At 38.3% G+C, this 18511-nt stretch overlaps 1 protein-coding gene across 1 annotated transcript in view; it reads left to right on the top strand.

Moving 5' to 3' along the window:
* The window catches only part of DPYD (dihydropyrimidine dehydrogenase), a 1643387-nt gene that overhangs the window by 137978 nt on the left and 1486898 nt on the right, over positions 1 to 18511 (top strand). Inside the window, exon 2 of the mRNA XM_053694067.1 lies at positions 4008 to 4118. Coding sequence (XP_053550042.1) covers positions 4008 to 4118 — 111 coding nt within the window. The remainder of the gene's footprint in view (positions 1 to 4007; positions 4119 to 18511) is intronic.

The following is an 18511-nucleotide window of genomic DNA, read 5'->3' as shown; positions in this document are numbered from 1 at the left end:
TGCATTGTGCCTACCCTATGGCCAAGGTTACAAGCGGAGCACAAAAATATTAGCACTATTGTGTATTAACATGAATGAGCACAATCAATTGCAATTCTGTTTTTGCGCCAAAGTAATTTCTTAGCGCTTGGGCAATAGCTTAGGGCATGTTAACATCTGCATGTCAGATAATGCGAATACTCTAAATCCTTCACGTAATAGAATTCTATAGGAGTGCACTGTAAAATTCATGTTGTATATTAAGTGCAAAGCTGTAGGTGCAAGTCAGTGGTGTGCAAGTAGTGGAATTTGTTACGTAGTTCTCTGCTTTTTTATTTTAATGGAAGTTAAATGGATATGAAACCCTTTCATGATTCAGATAGAGCATGCGATTTTAAACAAGTTTCTAATTTACTTCTATTATCAATTTTACTTTTGTTTGCTTGCTATCTTCTTTTTCAAAGCCGGTAGCCGGGCCATTTCTAGAAAACTTTATGGCAGCAGGTCTGCGAGAATGTTATCCATTTGGGTCTGCTGGTCCTATGCTCCTGATGGCACCTGGATGTGATTTAATGGGCAAAGATCAGCAGGGGCGCCATAGTGTTTCTTTAAATTTTTGGGGCCCTACCCTGCTGGTGCATGGAGTCTAGTTGAGAAGCTCTTGCTCCACCCGTTATTTGAATTTTCCTTTAAAAAAGTTTAGTTGTTTTACATGCCGTTAAAGTGAAGGTCAATTTTCGTGTGACAGTGCCCGTTTTTTAATAAAACTATTAAAAACAGGGGCTTTTTTCATTCATGAAAATTGACATAGCACTGTATTTTAAAAAATACTTACCTTGTTCTTCTGAAACAGTGGATCGTCGTTCTGAAACAATGCCCCGTCTGCTTCTTCCTGGTTTACTTACCCAGCAATGACTAAACCGGCTTCCTCCAATCACAGCGTTGCCTCAGGCAATGATTACCCCTGGGGGGGAAGCCGTGATTGGAGGATGCCTGAATCGTCATTGCTGATGTATGAAGAGGCTTGCGACGGCACTGGAGCGGCATTAAGAAGAAAAGGTAAGTATATTTAAAAAAAACGGCTGAAATGTCAATTTTCATGAATAAAAGTGCCCTTGTTTCTAATAGATTTTTTTTAAAAACTGGGCACTTTCACATGAAAATTGACCTTCACTTTAAGTTTTATTTTATTAATAAATACTACCATGTATTGTCTTCTTTCCAACTCCCGTTCTTGTCCTGTTATTTGTTTAGTTTGTTAAAGGGACAGTCAACACCAGAAATTGTGTTGTTTAAAAAGATAGATAATCCCTTAATTACCCATTCCCCAGTTTTGCACAACAAACACAGTTATATTAATATACGTTTTACCTCTGTGATTACCTTGTATCTAAGCTTCTTCTGAGAGCCCCCTGATCACATGACATTTTATTTATTATCTATTGACTTTCATTTTAGCCAATTAGTGCAGTGTCTGCCACAAGCCACGGGCATGATCACAATGTTATATATATGACTTGCATGAACTAGCTCTCCCCTGTTGTGAAAATAAAATAAAAAAGGGATTAGAAATAATAATTTGAGCCTTCCTAGGTTTAGCTTTCAACTAAGAATACCAAGAAAACAAAGCAACATTGGTGATAAAAGTAAAAAGGAAAGTTGTTTAAAATTACATTCCCTATTTGGAACATGAGAGGTTTTTTTTTTTTTCTTAGACTAGACTGTCCCTTTAAATATGCTAGGCAATTGTCTCTATTGGGTGGGTTTAACCCTTAATTGATTAGCTATATAGGAGTTGATTACAATCTTTTATTTACTTTTCTACAAAGTTCTCCATTTGTCTATGTGGATTTATTTAAAAAAATAATTTGATAAGATTGTCTAAAGGATTGTGATGGAACCTATAATGACCAAAAAGCGTTATGTTAAAAAACTATCATGATCTAATTCAGTGTTTCCCAACCGCAGCCCTCAAGTACCTCCAACAGTCCAGGTTTTCATTATAGCCGAATTAGAGCACAGGTGAAATAATCAGCTGATGGATGATGGCAGATTGGTTACTGATCAGCTGATTACTTCACCTGTGCACTGGTTCAGCTATAATGAAAACCAGGCCTGTTGGGGGTAAACTTAAGGACCGCGTTTGGGAAACGGATCTAATTCATAAGAGCACTTTATTTTTATTTAGAATATATCTTGAATTTACCAATTGGTTTATGGGAAGCTCTGTACTCATAGGCTTATGTTTCTAAACAGATGTCTTGTAGCAGAATCTGAGTGGGAAGTCTACAAACTATAAACGTAATTGACCGCTGGTTAGATAGAAAAGATCATGTAAAATGCTGGTGTGAATGTTAATTAACAGTGGCTTAACATTTACTTTTAAATGCTACTTGTTTTAACATTCAAATGATTCAATATTTTAACATTTCTTCGCACCATTACTTAAAACCAACTTGAAACAAAATGTTAAACAGCATGCAAATGTTAATTGCATGTTAATCATATATTAAACAAATGTTAACTGATCCATAAATAATGAAAGCTCAAAAAGCTGTACGAATTAAACAGATGTTCTTAATGTAGTCGTGAGAGTAGTCCAGATATTTTACACAGACCCTAAACCGTCAAGGATAAAATACATTGGTGTAAGAGTTATTTAATGGTCAGTTTATAATTTGACTTTTCCATATGAGTAGGTGGACATTAAACTCAAGTTCTATAATGCATATGAAAGAACAGTGTATAAAAAATTAAAATGAACAGTTTTATCTAAAATGTTTTCATGTAAAAAAATATTAAAGTAATTTTTAAAGTAACAGGAAATATGTTTGTGCCCAGATCATCCTTAGGGACAAATTTCTCCGACTAAGATTGGTGAGCAGAGAAAAGTAGACATGTGCGATTCGGTTCGGTCCGAATCGAAATTCGGACGAATTTTGTCGAATTCGGATCGATTCAAATTTCCGAATTGCGGCAGTGCCGAATCTACCGAATAAATCCGAATCGATTCAGATGGATTCGGATGGCCATGTATTACACTAGTATTGTACAGTATACTAGTGTAATACACAGCACATCCCACTTAACAGTGCCGACATTCCTAAAATCCAAATCGATTCGAACCGAACCGAATTTCACACGAATCCGAATGAATCCGAAACTAATTAATTTGATTTCTTCTGGATCCGAACCGAAATTCGAATCGATCCGAACCAAATTTTCCACGGCTGCACATGTCTAGAGAAAAGCCTCAAACACTATTTAAAAATATAATAGTAGGACAGAGTATCTATTTAGAAAAAACATGAATCATGAAAGAAAAAATGTGGGTTTAGTATCCCTTTAAGTATTACGGTATAGGTAAACTTTTTCACCTGTAGCAAAGGAACATTTACATTTGTTTTAACCCCTTTACGCCATTAGGACATTTCATGCCATCCTAACAGCACTGGTCTTTAACGCTGTTAGAACGGCATGGAACGTTCTACCATATACAGCGTCCTACAGCTTCCCCCTTTGAGGTAGGCAAGGATCAGCCTCAGTCGCGTGCCTAGCAGCTTAGGCAGTCCCCCATGATCCTAACCTGGTCATGAAATCACACGATCACATCGACAATCTCATGATTTCATTTTTACAAATAGTGTTTGTATCGGAACTTTGTTACAATGTGAACACTATTATTCCATCACAAAAGGGTTAATGAAAAAAAATGTTGTCAAATATTTATTATTTGGTTTTTATTTTGAAACTAAATGAATACTGAATGGTGCAGAAGATCAATTTTCGGAAAACTAATTTTTCCAATTATTCATTCCACAAAATTTGTCCGACATGAATTTTTAGCTGCTGTGCGCAAGTCTATTAATTATGGCATTTTATCCAGGTATTCTTGGACACAAGATAATACAACTTTTTTTTCTAAAACTTGAATATCTTTTGCAATTCATTTTATTATCAGTTGAGAAAAAAACCCCACTAAACTTGAAATTGAATCTCAATAGTGTGTATATTACTCTTTCCCACAGAACATTTTGGCATTGAATCCTCGAACTGCAACTCATGCAGCTTTATATTCCACTGCAGCTAAGAAGGAGATTAAAAGACACTGGAAGAGAAATTCTGACAAAAACTGCTCTGTAAGTATATTACCCTTATGATTTCTGTTATAAAGATAATCTATTGGTGTTGTAAGAATGAAAACAAATTTGATCACAAACAAGCCTAAAAAAATTGCTTATTTTGTAAAAATATGTCCTTGATTTGTCAATTTGGTGAAACATTAACCACTGAAATACCAAAGCAGTTTAAACTGACAAGCTGTGTTCCGTTACAGCCTCTCTGATTAGTTTTAGGGAGCTGTGTGTTGGTGTATAATGCAGGGAGTAGATTGTGACATGTCTTTTTTAAAGACCTGTGAGCTTAGAAGCACACAGATGTTTACACCATCTGTGTGTGTATATATGTCAATAAGGTCTCTAAAGTACAGCGCAGTGTGATACAACTCCAGATGGTCTTTATAGAGAGAAAAAAAAATTGAAAGTTTAATACAAAATGCTTACGCATTGTAGAAAAACTTTGCTGTATACTTTTATTATTTCCCTTCATCTCATATAATTCTAAAAATTGTCGATTTTATAATTCTAAAGACTGGAAGTACACAGTGTACAGTGTGCAAGCCTAAACCTGCTACATATCTGTGCCTGACTGGCCTCAACAGAGACACTGTAAAACTGCAAAACAAGTTTTGATAACAAATTGACAGTGTGAAACTTTGTCTTCACCAGTTACAAGTCAGAACTTTTTTTAGTCAAGACAAGGAGTAGGGGATTCTAGAAGTTGCAGCAAACACTGTTAATATGTTCTGAAAGCTTTCACAATACGCTGTTTTGTTTATATATTACAAGCCAACAAATAAGTGTTGTCATTTCAAGGTGTTTGTATTCTTAACCAGCTAAAAGATAATCATCTGCTTCTGTATTTAGTTTTTCTACTGTCTTAGACACTGGGGAAATTGAGATCCATGCACCTACAGCCATGGAAGCCCTTGTACTTTCCCATCATTAATAGGTGAAGATATCATGGCATAGAAATATCAAACAAAACTTGCTGCACATAAATCCTACTTCCTTAAGCAGAAGCCTAGTTGTTATTGGCCAAAATACACCCCTGGCTTCTATATAATCAAATTTCATATTAGATAAGTATCCATTGTCTTTTTTTTCTGTTTAACCCCTTAATGACTAGCGACATACCCTGTAGTTCGCTGGTCTTTCAGTGGGGATAGCATTTCTCATAATCTGGCTGACAGTGGCGAGACCACGCTGTTCCAGGGTGTCTGCCACCTGAAGAGAGGTCATAAAAGCATGAGACCCACTCTACTATGACCTGAAAAACCCTTAATGACCACAGACGTACTGGGTACTTCACTGTCATTAAGGGGTTAAGTTCCACAAACCTACAAAAGTATTGGATCCCCCCCCCCCCCACAGGAGACAAACGTTAGCCTATTGAAAACAAAGGACCACTGAATGGATGGGTCGCATTGATGGGATCTCTGTGTGCTGTAAATACGGAAGGTAGATGTGTAATGCTGAGCTAGTGATAATGAGTCCATGAGCTAGTGACGTATGGGATATACAATCCTACCAGGAGGGGCAAAGTTTCTCAAACCTCAAAATGCCTATAAATACACCCCTCACCACACCCACAATTCAGTTTTACAAACTTTGCCTCCTGTGGAGGTGGTGAAGTAAGTTTGTGCTAAGATTTCTACGTTGACATGTGCTTCTCAGCTTTTTTGAAGCCTGATTCCTCTCAGAGTACAGCGAATGTCAGAGGGACTTAAAGAGAGTATCACCTATTGAATGCAATGATTTTCCTAACGGGGGTCTATTTCATAGGTTCTCTGTTATTGGTTGTAGAGATTTATCTCCTACCTCCCTTTTCAGATCGACAATATACTCTGATATACCATTACCTCTACTGATAACTGTTTCAGTACTGGTTTGGCTATCTGCTATATGTGGATGGGTGTTTAGCTCAAAGTACGTCCGTTGACGCAAGTTAGTCATTTCCGGCGTCGTAGTTGACGCGGAAGCCTTACACATGGCTGCGTCGTTAGTGACGCAAGTGTCTCATTTCCGGGTATTGTTGGCGCCAAAAAGATTTTCACTTACGTTGTGCAACATACTTGGCGCCAAATTTTTCATTCATTTTATACCCCATTGCTGTTTGCCTCTTGCCTTTTTCTATGTCAGAGGGCTATGCTGTTTGCATTTTTTCCCATTCCTGGAACTGTTATATAAGGAAATTGATCATTTTGCTTTATATGTCTTTTCTTTTACATTTTGCAAGATGTCTCAATCTGATCCTGCCTCAGAAGTATCTGTTGGAACTTTGCTGCCTGACATCGGTTCTACCAAAGCTAAGTGCATTTGTTGTAAGATTGTGGAAATTATATCTCTGAATGTCATTTGTAATAGTTGTCATGATAAACTTTTACATGCAGAGAATGTATCCATCAGTAATAGTACATTGCCAGTTGCAGTTCCTTCAACTTCTAATGTACATGATATACCTATGAATTTTAAAGAATTTGTTACTGATTCTATTCAGAAGGCTTTGTCTGCATTTCCACCTTTTAATAAACTTAAAAGGTCTTTTAAAACTTTTCATAAAGTTGATGAAATTTCAAATGACCGACAACATAATGATTTATCCTCCTCTGATGAGGATCTATCTGATTAAGAAGATCCCTCCTCAGATATTTACACTGACAAATCTACTTGTTTAAATTAGAGTATATTCATTCATTGTTAAAAGAAGTGTTAATTACTTTGGATATTGAGGAAGCTAGTCCTCTTGACATTAAGACTAGTAAATGTTTAAATGCTGTTTTTAAACCTCCTGTGGTTACTCCAGAGGTTTTTCCTATTCCTGATGCATTTCTGATATGATTTCTAAGGAATGGAATAAGCCAAGTACTCTTTTTATTCCATCTTCAAGGTTTAAAAAAATTGTATCCTTTACCAGCAATTTCTATAGAGTTTTGAGAAAAGATCCCCAAAGTTGATGGGGCTATTTCTACTCTTGCTAAACGTACCACTATTCCTATGGAAGATAGGATTCAAGTTTCCTATCTAAAGGATCTTTAAAAGAAGTACTATCTAAGGAAAGACTATTTATATTCAGGTCATCTTCTCAGGCCTGCAATTTCTTTGGCTGATGTTGCAGCTGCATCAACTTTTTGGTTGGAGAATTTAGCGCAACAAGAATTGGATTCTGACTTGTCTTTCATTGTTCGCTTACTGCAACATGCTAATCATTTTATTTGTGATGCCATTTTTTATATCAAAATTGATGTTAGATCCATGTCTTAAGCTATTTAGCTAGAAGAGCTTTATGGCTTAAATCTTGGAATGCTGATATGACATCTAAGTCTAGATTACTATCTTTCTTTCCAAGGTAATAATTTATTTGGTTCTCAGTTGGATTCTATTATTTCAACTGTTACTGGAGGAAAGGGGGGTTTTCTGCCTCAGGATAAAAAAACCTAAGGGTAAATCTAAGGCTTCTAACCGTTTTCGTTCCTTTCGTCAAAATAAGGAACAAAACTCTAATCCTTCCCCCAAGGAATCTGTTTCCAATTGGAAGCCTTCCTCAAATTGGGATAAATCCAAGCATTTTAAAAAACCAAAGTCAGCCCCTAAGTCCGCATTAAGGTGCGACCCTCATTCCAGCTCAGCTGGTAGGGCAGATTAAGGTTTTTCAAGGATTTTTTGATAAATTCTGTCCAAAATCAATGGATTCAGAGCATTGTCTCTCAAGGGTATCGAATAGGATTCAGAGTAAAACCTCCTGTGAGAAGATTTTTTCTCTCATGTATCCCAGCAAATCCAGTAAAAGCTCAGGCTTTCCTGAAGTGTGTTTCAGACCTGGAGTCTTCAGGGGTAATCATGCCAGTTCCTTTTCAGGAACAAGGTCTGGGGTTTTATTCAAATCTATTCATTGTCCCAAAGAAGTAAAATGTATTCAGACCAGTTCTGGATCTGAAAATGTTGAATCGTTATGTAAGAATACCAACTTTCAAGATGGTGACTATAAGGACTATTCTGCCTTTTGTTCAGCAAGGACATTATATGTTTACAATAGACTTGCAGGATGCATACCTTCATATTCCGATTCATCCAGAACATTATCAATTACTGAGATTCTCTTTTCTAGGCAAGCATTAACAATTTGTTGCTCTTCCATTTGGCCTAGAAACAGCTCCAAGAATCTTTTCAAAGGTTCTAGGTGCCCTACTCTCTGTAATCTGAGAGCAGGGTATTGCAGTTTTTCCTTATTTGGATGATATCTTGGTACTAGCTCAGTCTTTACGTTCTGCAGAATCTCACACGAATCAACTAGTGTTTCTTCAAAGACATGATTGGAGGATCAATTTACCAAAAAGTTTCTTGATTCCTCAGACAAGGGTCACCTTTTTAGGTTTCCAGATAAATTCAGTGTCCATGACTCTGTCTCTAACAGACGAGACGTTTGAAATTGGTTGCAGCCTGTCGGCACCTTCAGTGACTTTGTGCATGGAAGTTTTAGGCCTCATGACTGCAGCATCGGACGCGATTCCTTTTGCTCATTTTCACATGATACCTCTCCAGCTTTGTATGCTGAATCAATGGTGCAGGGATTATACAAAGATATCACAGTTAATATCCTTAAATCCCAATGTTAGACACTCTCTGACGTGGTGGTTAAATCACCAGCGTTTAGTTCAAGGGTCTTCCTTTGTTCGGCCAACCTGGACTGTTATCACTACAGATGCAAGTCTTTCAGGTTGGGGAGCTGTTTGGGGATCTCTGACAGCACAAGGTGTTTGGAAATCTCAATAGGTGAGATTACCAATCAATATTTTAGAACTCCATGCAATTCTCAGAGCTCTTCAGTTTTGGCCTCTGTTGAAGAGAGAACCATTTATTTGCTTTCAGACAGACAATATCACAACTGTGGCATATGTCAATCATCAGGGTGGGACTTATAGTCACCAAGCTATGAAAGAAGTATCTCGGATACTTGCTTGGGCGGAATCCAGCTCCTGTCTAATCTCTGCGGTGCATATTTCAGGTGTAGACAATTGGGAGGCGGATTATCTCAGCTGTCAGACTTTACATCCAGGGGAGTGGTCTCTCCATCCAGATGTGTTTTCTTAGATTGTTCAGATGTGGGGTCTTCCAGAGATAGATCTCATGGCCTCTCATCTAAACAAAAAACTTCCCAGATACCTGTCCAGGTCCAGGGATGTTCAGGTGGAAGCAATGGATGCTCTGACACTTCCTTGGTGTTATCATCCTGCTTACATTTTCCCGCCTCCAGTTATTCTTCCAAGAGTGATATCCAAAATCATCATGGAACAATCATTTGTGTTGCTGGTGGCTCCAGAATGGCCACACAGGTTTTGGTATGCGGATCTTGTTCGGATGTCCAGTTGCCAACCTTGGCCACTTCCGTTAGGGCCGGACCTACTGTCTCAAGGTCCGTTTTTCCATCAGGATCTCAAATGATTAAATTTGAAGGTATAGAAATTGAACGCTTAGTACTAAGTCATAGAGGTTTCTCTGACTCATTGATTAATACTATGTTACAAGCTCATAAATCTGTCTCTAGAAAGATCTATTATCGAGTTTGGAAGACTTACATTTCATAGTGTTCTTTTCATAAATTCTCTTGGCATTCTTTTAGAATTCCTAGAATTTTACAGTTTCTTCAGGATGGTTTGGATAAGGGTATGTCTGCAAGTTCCTTGAAGGGACAAATCTCTGCTCTTTCAGTTTTATTCCACAGAAAGATTGTTAAACTTCCTGATATTCACTGTTTTGTACAGGCTTTAGTTCGTATTAAGCCCGTCATTAAATCAATTTCTCCTCCTTGGAGTCTTAATTTGGTTTTGAAGGCATTACAGGCTCCTCCGTTTGAGCCTATGCATTCTTTGGGCATTGAACTACTTTCTTGGAAAGTATTGTTCTTTTTGGCCATCTCTTCTGCTAGAAGAGTTTCTGAGCTCTCTGCTCTTTCTTGTGAATCTCCTTTTCTGATTTTTCATCAGGATAAGGCGGTTTTGCGGACTTCATTTACATTTTTACCTAAAGTTGTGAATTCTAACAACATTAGTAGAGAAATTGTTGTCCCTTGTGTCCTAATCCTAGGAATTCTTTGGAAAAATCCTTACATTCTTTGGATGTGGTGAGAGCTTTGAAATATTATGTTGAAGCTACTAAAGATTTCAGGAAGACTTCTAGTCTATTTGTTATATTTTCTGGTCCTAGGAAAGGTCAGCATGCCTCTGCTATTTCCTTGACTTCTTGGTTAAAGCTCTTGATTCATCAAGCTTATTTGGAGTCGGGTCAGGCCCCGCCTCAAAGAATTACAGCTCATTCTACTAGATCAGTCTCCACTTTGTGGGCTTTTAAGAATGTAGCTTCAGTTGATCAGGTTTGCAAAGCATCAACTTTGTCCTCTTTACTAAATTCTACCATTTTGATGTATTTGCTTCTTCAGATGCAGTCTTTGGTAGAAAAGTTCTTCAGGCAGCTGTTTCAGTTTGATTCTTCTGCTGATGTTTTAAGTTTTTCTTTTCATTATGAGAATAACTTTTATTTTGGGTTGTGGATTATTTTTTCAGTGGAAAATGGCTGATATTTATTTGTATCCCTCCCTCTCTAGTGACTCTTGAGTGGAGTTCCACATCTTGGGTATTGATATCCCATACGTCACTAGCTCATGGACTCTTGCCAATTACATGAAAGAAAACATAATTTATGTAAGAAGTTACCTGATAAATTCATTTCTTTCATATTGGCAAGAGTCCATGAGGCCCACCCTTTTTATGGTGGTTATGATTTTTTTTGTATAAAGCACAATTATTTCCAAATTCCTTTGTTGATGCGTTTTACTTCTTTCTTTATCACCCCACTTCTTGGCTATTTGTTAAACTGAATTGTGGGTGTGGTGAGGGGTGTATTTATAGGCATTTTGAGGTTTGGGAAACTTTGCCCCTCCTGGCAGGATTGTATATCCCATACGTCACTAGCTCATGGACTCTTGCCAATATGAAAGAAATGAATTCATCAGGTAAATTCTTACATAAATTATGTTTTTTTATATTCTTTCAATGATTGCATAAACTGTGGAGCCCATAATTAACTTTTGGTTTTGATGAATTCATTGCAAAAGTGCTTAAAAAATATATCCAGGAAAGCAAATATTAAAGTTTTTTTTTTTTCCGGGGGGGGGGGGGGGGGGGCAGATATAAAGATCTCAGTTTGGCTGCAAATTTTAGATTAGACTTGTAGAGGGTGCCAATAAGGTTCTGAAGCCACCTGGAATGTATCAACATATCCATTGCTACAAGTTATTATTCTTTACAGAAGCCATTGTAATGGGATATTAAGGAGCCAATCAGGATGCTAGTCAAAGGAAGTGTACAACTGTGCAGACAGTCATGTTATTTCTCTCCTCATTTTAAGGAAATTTACTAATAAACCTTGCGAGATTTCAGTGAAATCCAATGCGATCCCAGTAAGTTTGACTTCAGCAGTGATGAATCTGATTGGCTGTTTTTGTTTTTTTCTTCAACTTGCGGACAGTAACTTTTTACAGTTATGATGCATCACTTACATTTAGCAAATAGGTATTATGCCCCTTTAAGCATTAGTACTCTCAAGTAGAACCAACTACACAAAATGATAGGCACTTCTAATTAAAGTTTTGCAAACTATCTTCTTTTTAAAGGATTCCAAAACGTTGTATAAACCTCAGAAAAATAATATTTTAAAGCATGATTAAAAAGCATCCGATTTAACTTAGTTGAGAACGAAGCTTCTTTTTTAAAAAATATAAAATTTTAATTCCTGTTTGACGTCTCATAACTGCCAATCATTGCACTACAAATTTGCATATCATTTCTAGCTTTGTGCTCTCCTGATCACATTGGCATTGCAAGTGTAGTGCAGTGCATGCGCATTGTACCTAAGGATTATCCTACAAATAAAGTCCTACATTTACCACTTGCGCACTAGTAGTATGATAGATAAGATATTTGACTTACATGAGATACGCTGCTTCACACTCTGCTTGTACTGATGCTGGGGATACTGATGCTCACAATGATTACACTGCGATTAACTGACTGCAGACATTGTGACGTCATCTATTTGGTCTAGTATCTATTGCACATGCGCAGGTGTTCCCTATTCCAGAGCGCATGCGTGGTTACATGTGCGCTACCCGGAAACTGTGGCTAAAGAGAAAACCCAGGTTGCTCAACGTGATTGGCTAATGCAAATTTGTTTCACCTTGGGTTTGGAAAGCGATCATTTTCGAGTAAAGATTCTGGGGAAACTACTTATAAAAAAACAGTGCAAGGTATTTGAGCATTTTTATTAAATGTATTAACCTATGCAGTGCCAAAATATAAATATTTGTCTGTTACATCCCTTTAAGCAGAATATTTTGATGTCTATATATTTTCTCTCAGCAGCACAATATTAGAATGTGAGAAACTGTTGAATTGGAAGCATGTTTTATGTAATAATCAAACCTAAAATACTACCATGTATTAAAAGCAATATAATATTGCAAATCAGCAGATTTTTCAGCAAATAGCTACAGTTGTTCTGGATGAGAAAAAAGTGTTCCACTGTAGGACCTTGTAGAAATAAGTTAAAGCTATTAAACAAGTTTTTAATCACTAAAAAATATAACTGAACTTTATAAATATGAATTATGTCTTACAGCCAAAGTAATATGATATATTTATAATATAAAAAAATAATAAAATATTGTTATACAATATATAATAATCCTAAACACTTGTTTTTTTTTTAATGTATTATTATTATTCGTATTATTGCTATTGAAATACACCAACAGGTATAGTGTTATAACATTTAAAAAAGACACTGTGAAAAAACCAATTTAAGTACCAGTTTAAGAATGTTACCATAACAACCTGTTTAATGCAGAGTAGAGTTAAAGGAACAGTCTACCATAGAATTGTTATTGTTTTAAAAGATAGATAATCCCTTTATTACCCATTTCCCAGTTTTGCACAACCAACACAGTTATATTAATATACTTTTTACCTCTGTGATTACCTTGTATCTAGGAACCTTCATCCAGCCCCCTGATTACATGACTGTGACTGTTTATTATCTATTGTCTTAAATTTAGCATTGTTTTGTGCTAATTCTTAAATATAACCCCCTGTGCCTGTACACAGTGTTATCTATATAGCCCACGTGTACTTTCTGTCTCTTTGTGTTGAAAAGAGATTTAAAAAGCATGTGATAAGAGGCAGCCCTCAAAGGCTTAGAAATTAGCATATGAGCCTACCTATGTTTACTTTAAACTAAAAATACAAAGAGAAAAAAAGCTAATTTGATTATAAAAGTAAATTGGAAAGTTGATTAAAATTAAGTCCTATCTGAAAAATGAAAGTTTAATTTATACTAGACTGTCCCTTTAAAGGAGTTTTTAGCTCACACTAGAGTTACAAAAACATGTTTAATGTTCCAGTATTAAAGGGACACTAAACCCATTTTTTTTTTCTGTCATGATTCAGACAGAGAATGCAATTTTAAGCAACTTTCTTATTTACTCCTATTATCAATTATTCTTCATTTTCTTGATATCTTTATTTGAAAAGCAAGAATGAAAGTTTAGAAGCCGGCCCATTATTGGTTCACAACCTGGGTTGTGCTTGGTGGCTAAATGCACCCACCATTAAATAAGTGCTGTCCAGAGTACTAAACCAAAAATTTGGCTGGCTCCTTAGCTTAGATGACCTTCTTTTTTTAAATAAAGATACGAAAAGAACAAAGAAAAATTGAATAGGAGTAAATTAGAAAGTTGCTTAAAATTGCATGCTCGATCTGAATTATGAAAGACAAAATTTGGGTTTAGCATCCATTTAACCTAACATTATGCTAATACTACACTTCCCAGTGAAGTAGTACAGGTATTAGTATCATGACTTAAGAGATGTGATTATTTCTTGTTAGCATTTCCATTATAGGGACAGTCTACAATAGAATTGTTATTGTTTTAAAAGATAGATAATCCCTTTATTACCCATTTCCCAGTTTTGCACAACCAACACAGTTATATTAATATACTTTTTACCTCTGTGATTACCTTGTATCTAAGAACCTTCATCCAGCCCCCTGATCACATGAATGTGACTGTTTATTATCTACTAGTACTAAAGCCCAAAGTACACGGGCCATTTTTTGCAATACAGCGGTCCCACCCCTTGCTCTCTCTCTCCCCTCTTTTGCTCTCTCTCTCCCCTCTTTGGCTCTCTCCCTCCTTTCTTTTTCTCTCCCCCCCTCTTTGGCTCCCCCCCCTCTTTGGCTCTCTTCCCCCCCTCTATGGCTCTCTCCCCCCCACTCTTTGGCTCTCTCCCCCCCACTCTTTGGCTCTCTCCCCCCCACTCTTTGTCTCTCCCCCCCCCTCTTTGGCTCTCTCTCTCCCCCCTCTTTGGCTCTCTCTCTCCCCCCTCTTTGGCTCTCTCTCTCCCCCCTCTTTGGCTCTCTCTCTCCCCCCCTCTTTGTCTCTCTCTCTTCCCCCCTCTTTGGCTCTCTCTCTCCCCCCCTCTTTGGCTCTCTCTCTCTCCCCCCTCTTTGGATCTCTCTCTCCCCCCTCTTTGGATCTCTCTCTCCCCCCTCTTTGGATCTCTCTCTCCCCCCTCTTTGGATCTCTCTCTCCCCCCTCTTTGGATCTCTCTCTCTCTCGTCTTTGGCTCTCTCTCTCCCCCTCTTTGGCTCTCTCCCCCTCTTTGGCTCTCTCCCCCTCTTTGGCTCTCTCCCCCTCTTTGGCTCTCTCCCCCTCTTTGGCTCTCTCCCCCTCTTTGGCTCTCTCCCCCTCTTTGGCTCTCTCCCCCTCTTTGGCTCTCTCCCCCTCTTTGGCTCTCTCCCCCTCTTTGGCTCTCTCCCCCTCTTTGGCTCTCTCCCCCTCTTTGGCTCTCTCTCTCTCCCCCCTCTTTGGCTCTCTCTCTCTCTCTCGTCTTTGGCTCTCTCTCTCCCCCCTCTTTGGATCTCTCTCTCTCCCCCTCTTTGGCTCTCTCCCCCTCTTTGGCTCTCTCCCCCCTCTTTGGCTCTCTCCCCCCTCTTTGGCTCTCTCTCTCCCCCCTCTTTGGCTCTCTCTCTCCCCCCTCTTTGGATCTCTCTCTCCCCCCTCTTTGGATCTCTCTCTCTCCTCTTTGGATCTCTTTCCTCTTTGGCTATCTCTCCCCCCCTTTGGCTCTCTCTCTCCCCCCCTTTGGCTCTCTCTCTCCCCCCCTTTGGCTCTCTCTCTCTCCCCCCCTTTGGCTCTCTCTCTCCCCCCCCCTTTGGCTCTCTCTCTCCCCCCCTTTGGCTCTCTTTCCTCTTTGGCTCTCCCCCCCTTTGGCTCTCTTTCCTCTTTGGCTCTCCCCCCCCCTTTGGCTCTCTTTCCTCTTTGGCTCTCTTTCCTCTTTGGCTCTCCCCCCCCCTTTGGCTCTCTTTCCTCTTTGGCTCTCCCCCCCCCCTTTGGCTCTCTTTCCTCTTTGGCTCTCTTTCCTCTTTGGCTCTCTCCCCCCCCCCTTTGGCTCTCTCCCCCCCCTTTGGCTCTCTCCCCCCCCTTTGGCTCTCTTCCCCCCTTTGGCTCTCTTTCCTCTTTGGCTCTCTTCCCCCCCCCTTTGGCTCTCTTTCCTCTTTGGCTCTCTCCCCCCCCCCTTTGGCTCTCTTTCCTCTTTGGCTCTCTCCCCCCCCTTTGGCTCTCTCCCCCCCCCTTTGGCTCTCTTTCCACTTTGGCTCTCTCTCTCCCCCCCTTTGGCTCTCTCTCCTCTTTGGCCCTTCTCCCCCCCTCTTTGGCCCTTTTCCCGCCCTCTCCAGCTCCCTCTCTGGCTCTGTCTTCATTGAAAGCCTTTGCCTCTCTGGCCACGCCCCCATCGCGGCACCCCGCCCGGCCATGCCCAATCGCGGCGATGCCCGGTCACGCCTCTCGTGATGCCCGTCCATGCCCCTTGCAACGCTCCCGTCGGCCACGCTCCCTGACACTCCGCTTCAGCCTTGCTCTGTGCTGAGTGCTGAGTTTCAGGATCCAAACGTTTGTCACGTGCAGTCTCTACTGTGCATGACTGCATCTGACAAACATACTTGGCCATTTATTATATAGGATTGTTTAGCATTGTTTTGTGCTAATTCTTAAATATAACCCCCTTTGCCTGAACACAGTGTTATCTATATGGCCCACGTGTACTTTCTGTCTCTTTGTGTTGAAAAGAGATTTAAAAAGCCTGTGATAAGAGGCAGCCCTCAAAGGCTTAGAAATTAGCATATGAGTCTGCCTAGGTTCAGTTTTAACTAAGAATATCTGAATAATGAAAGTTTTTTTAATTTTGACTAGACTGTCCCTATCTCAACCCCCTCTGCATGGTTCTTCTAGACCCTCCCGATTCCTAGAACCAGGATTTACAAAGATTTTAGCTTTCAAGCAGCTCCTGTTCGGTTAAAGGGTTGGCTGTAGTGTACAGAAAAGTCATGGGATGTTTTCTAAGTAGGTAATGCATGAGCAGGACTTTACCTATGTTAAAAAGGCCATCAGAATATTTGTTTAAGTCAAAGACAGCTAAGTTTGCTAACTGCCACAAGTTTGATCTTCATTTTCCAATAACAGCATCCTGAATACCATTAATGGCTGCCATTCAACAAACTCCAAAACAAGCAGCTTTGCAATCTCTTTACCTTAAATTGCATTCCTATTGCCTTAACAGCCAATCAGAAACATTGACATGACCAATATGTAACATGGCCGATATTAGATATGTGCATGGCGAAAAAATTTGTTTCGGTTCGGATCGATTCAGAATTTTTCGAATTTCGGTTCGGATCGATTCGAATTCGAAAAATTTTGAATCGATTCGTTTCGGAATCGATTCAAAGAAATTCGTCTGCATTCGGTTCGGAAATTCGGAATTTCGGTAAGTGTTAGGTGGGATTAGACTAGTATTATGTACTGTATATTAGGTGTAACCCATAGCAGAGTGATATAACCTAATATACTGTACAATACTAGTGTAATCCATGGCCATCCGAATTTACCGAATAAATCTGAACTAATTCGGATTTATTCGGTAAATTCGGCAGTATTTTAATTCAGAAATTCGGTTCGATCCAAATCTCCGAATTTCCGAATCGATCCGAAATGAATTGCACATATCTAGCCGATATCAGTGAGTTCTTTAACAGTAAGTTAATAGAGAAAATTAAGTATTTGTGTGTTTTGCAGTTGTATAAAGTGACTTTTTTTTTTTTTTTTTTTTTATTAAAAAAAGTTTTTAATGTTATTTACTGATAGGTATACATTGGTATTGATATTTATATTGATTTTGCAAATGGCAATACTATATATTTTAGATTAAGTTCTATTCATGTTTTTAAATTTAAATATTGACATATTCAGTATAATTTATTGTTTGGCGTTAATATGTCAGCATAATCAAAAAGGCCCGTTTCTGTTGTTGGCATGGCTGCGCTATCTTATTTTTCTGGTCTGGCCCATATACGCGTTATCTGGTGATCTGTGAGTTTTAAACATTTATCAAATGCCTTTGGCTGTTGAACTTGATCTGTCCACTTTGTTGTCAATATTTAGTCGATAACGTGAGGTCTGATGGATAGTGCTCACTGATTTTGACATTGTTAATTCATGGTATGAGGGGGGATGAATTTCCTTTTATCTGCTCATATCTGATTATGTGTCGTCGTCGTCCCCCATATCAAAATGGTGTTATTTTTTGCATTGTGATCACTCCAAATGTGAAACAGGCACATCAGGAGCCATAATCATCCAAAAAAACACTATTTGAATTAAAGGGACAGTAAAATCAAAATTAAACTTAAATTGATTGGATAAAGTGCAAAATGTGAAACAAGTTTCTAATCTACCTGCTGATACAAGAATGTTGTGTCTTAGATACATAATATCAAACTTATCTAACTATTTGAAGGATTATTTAATAAGTTACATATATTACTTGGTAATTATTACAAAAATCGAATAGAATTATTGTATAAATAACATGATTGTATTTACCTATAAATACATAGGTAATTTGTGTTTTTATTTGATAGTTATTTTGGTTTTACCTTATCTTTAAATATGAAAAAAGAGACTTAATAAGAAAACATTCAATTCAACTAGAGTGCCAAAGACATCAGCAGATGTTTATTCTGTTAATTAGTAGATATCACAAATAAATCTTATTATCCAAGCAACCTGGTGATGGACTATAAATAACTCTTCGGATAATTAAGTGGTCATTATATTTCTATGTCTTACCTGACAATACGGGTTCCAGATTAAATGTAAACATCCATCATTTTTAAATGTATTTTATAGTTAGATGAAGTTTATATCTGAACCATAGCTGATGAGTTCTGATTTGAAGAGCATCTCACATTCCAAAATATGCACAACTGCAACTATATTTAAAGGGATACTAAATCCAAATTTT

Source organism: Bombina bombina, chromosome 10, assembly GCF_027579735.1.
Source record: "Bombina bombina isolate aBomBom1 chromosome 10, aBomBom1.pri, whole genome shotgun sequence".
Lineage (NCBI taxonomy): Eukaryota > Metazoa > Chordata > Amphibia > Anura > Bombinatoridae > Bombina > Bombina bombina.
Note: the sequence above shows the minus strand (reverse complement) of the source record. Positions and strands in the feature narration are given on the sequence as shown.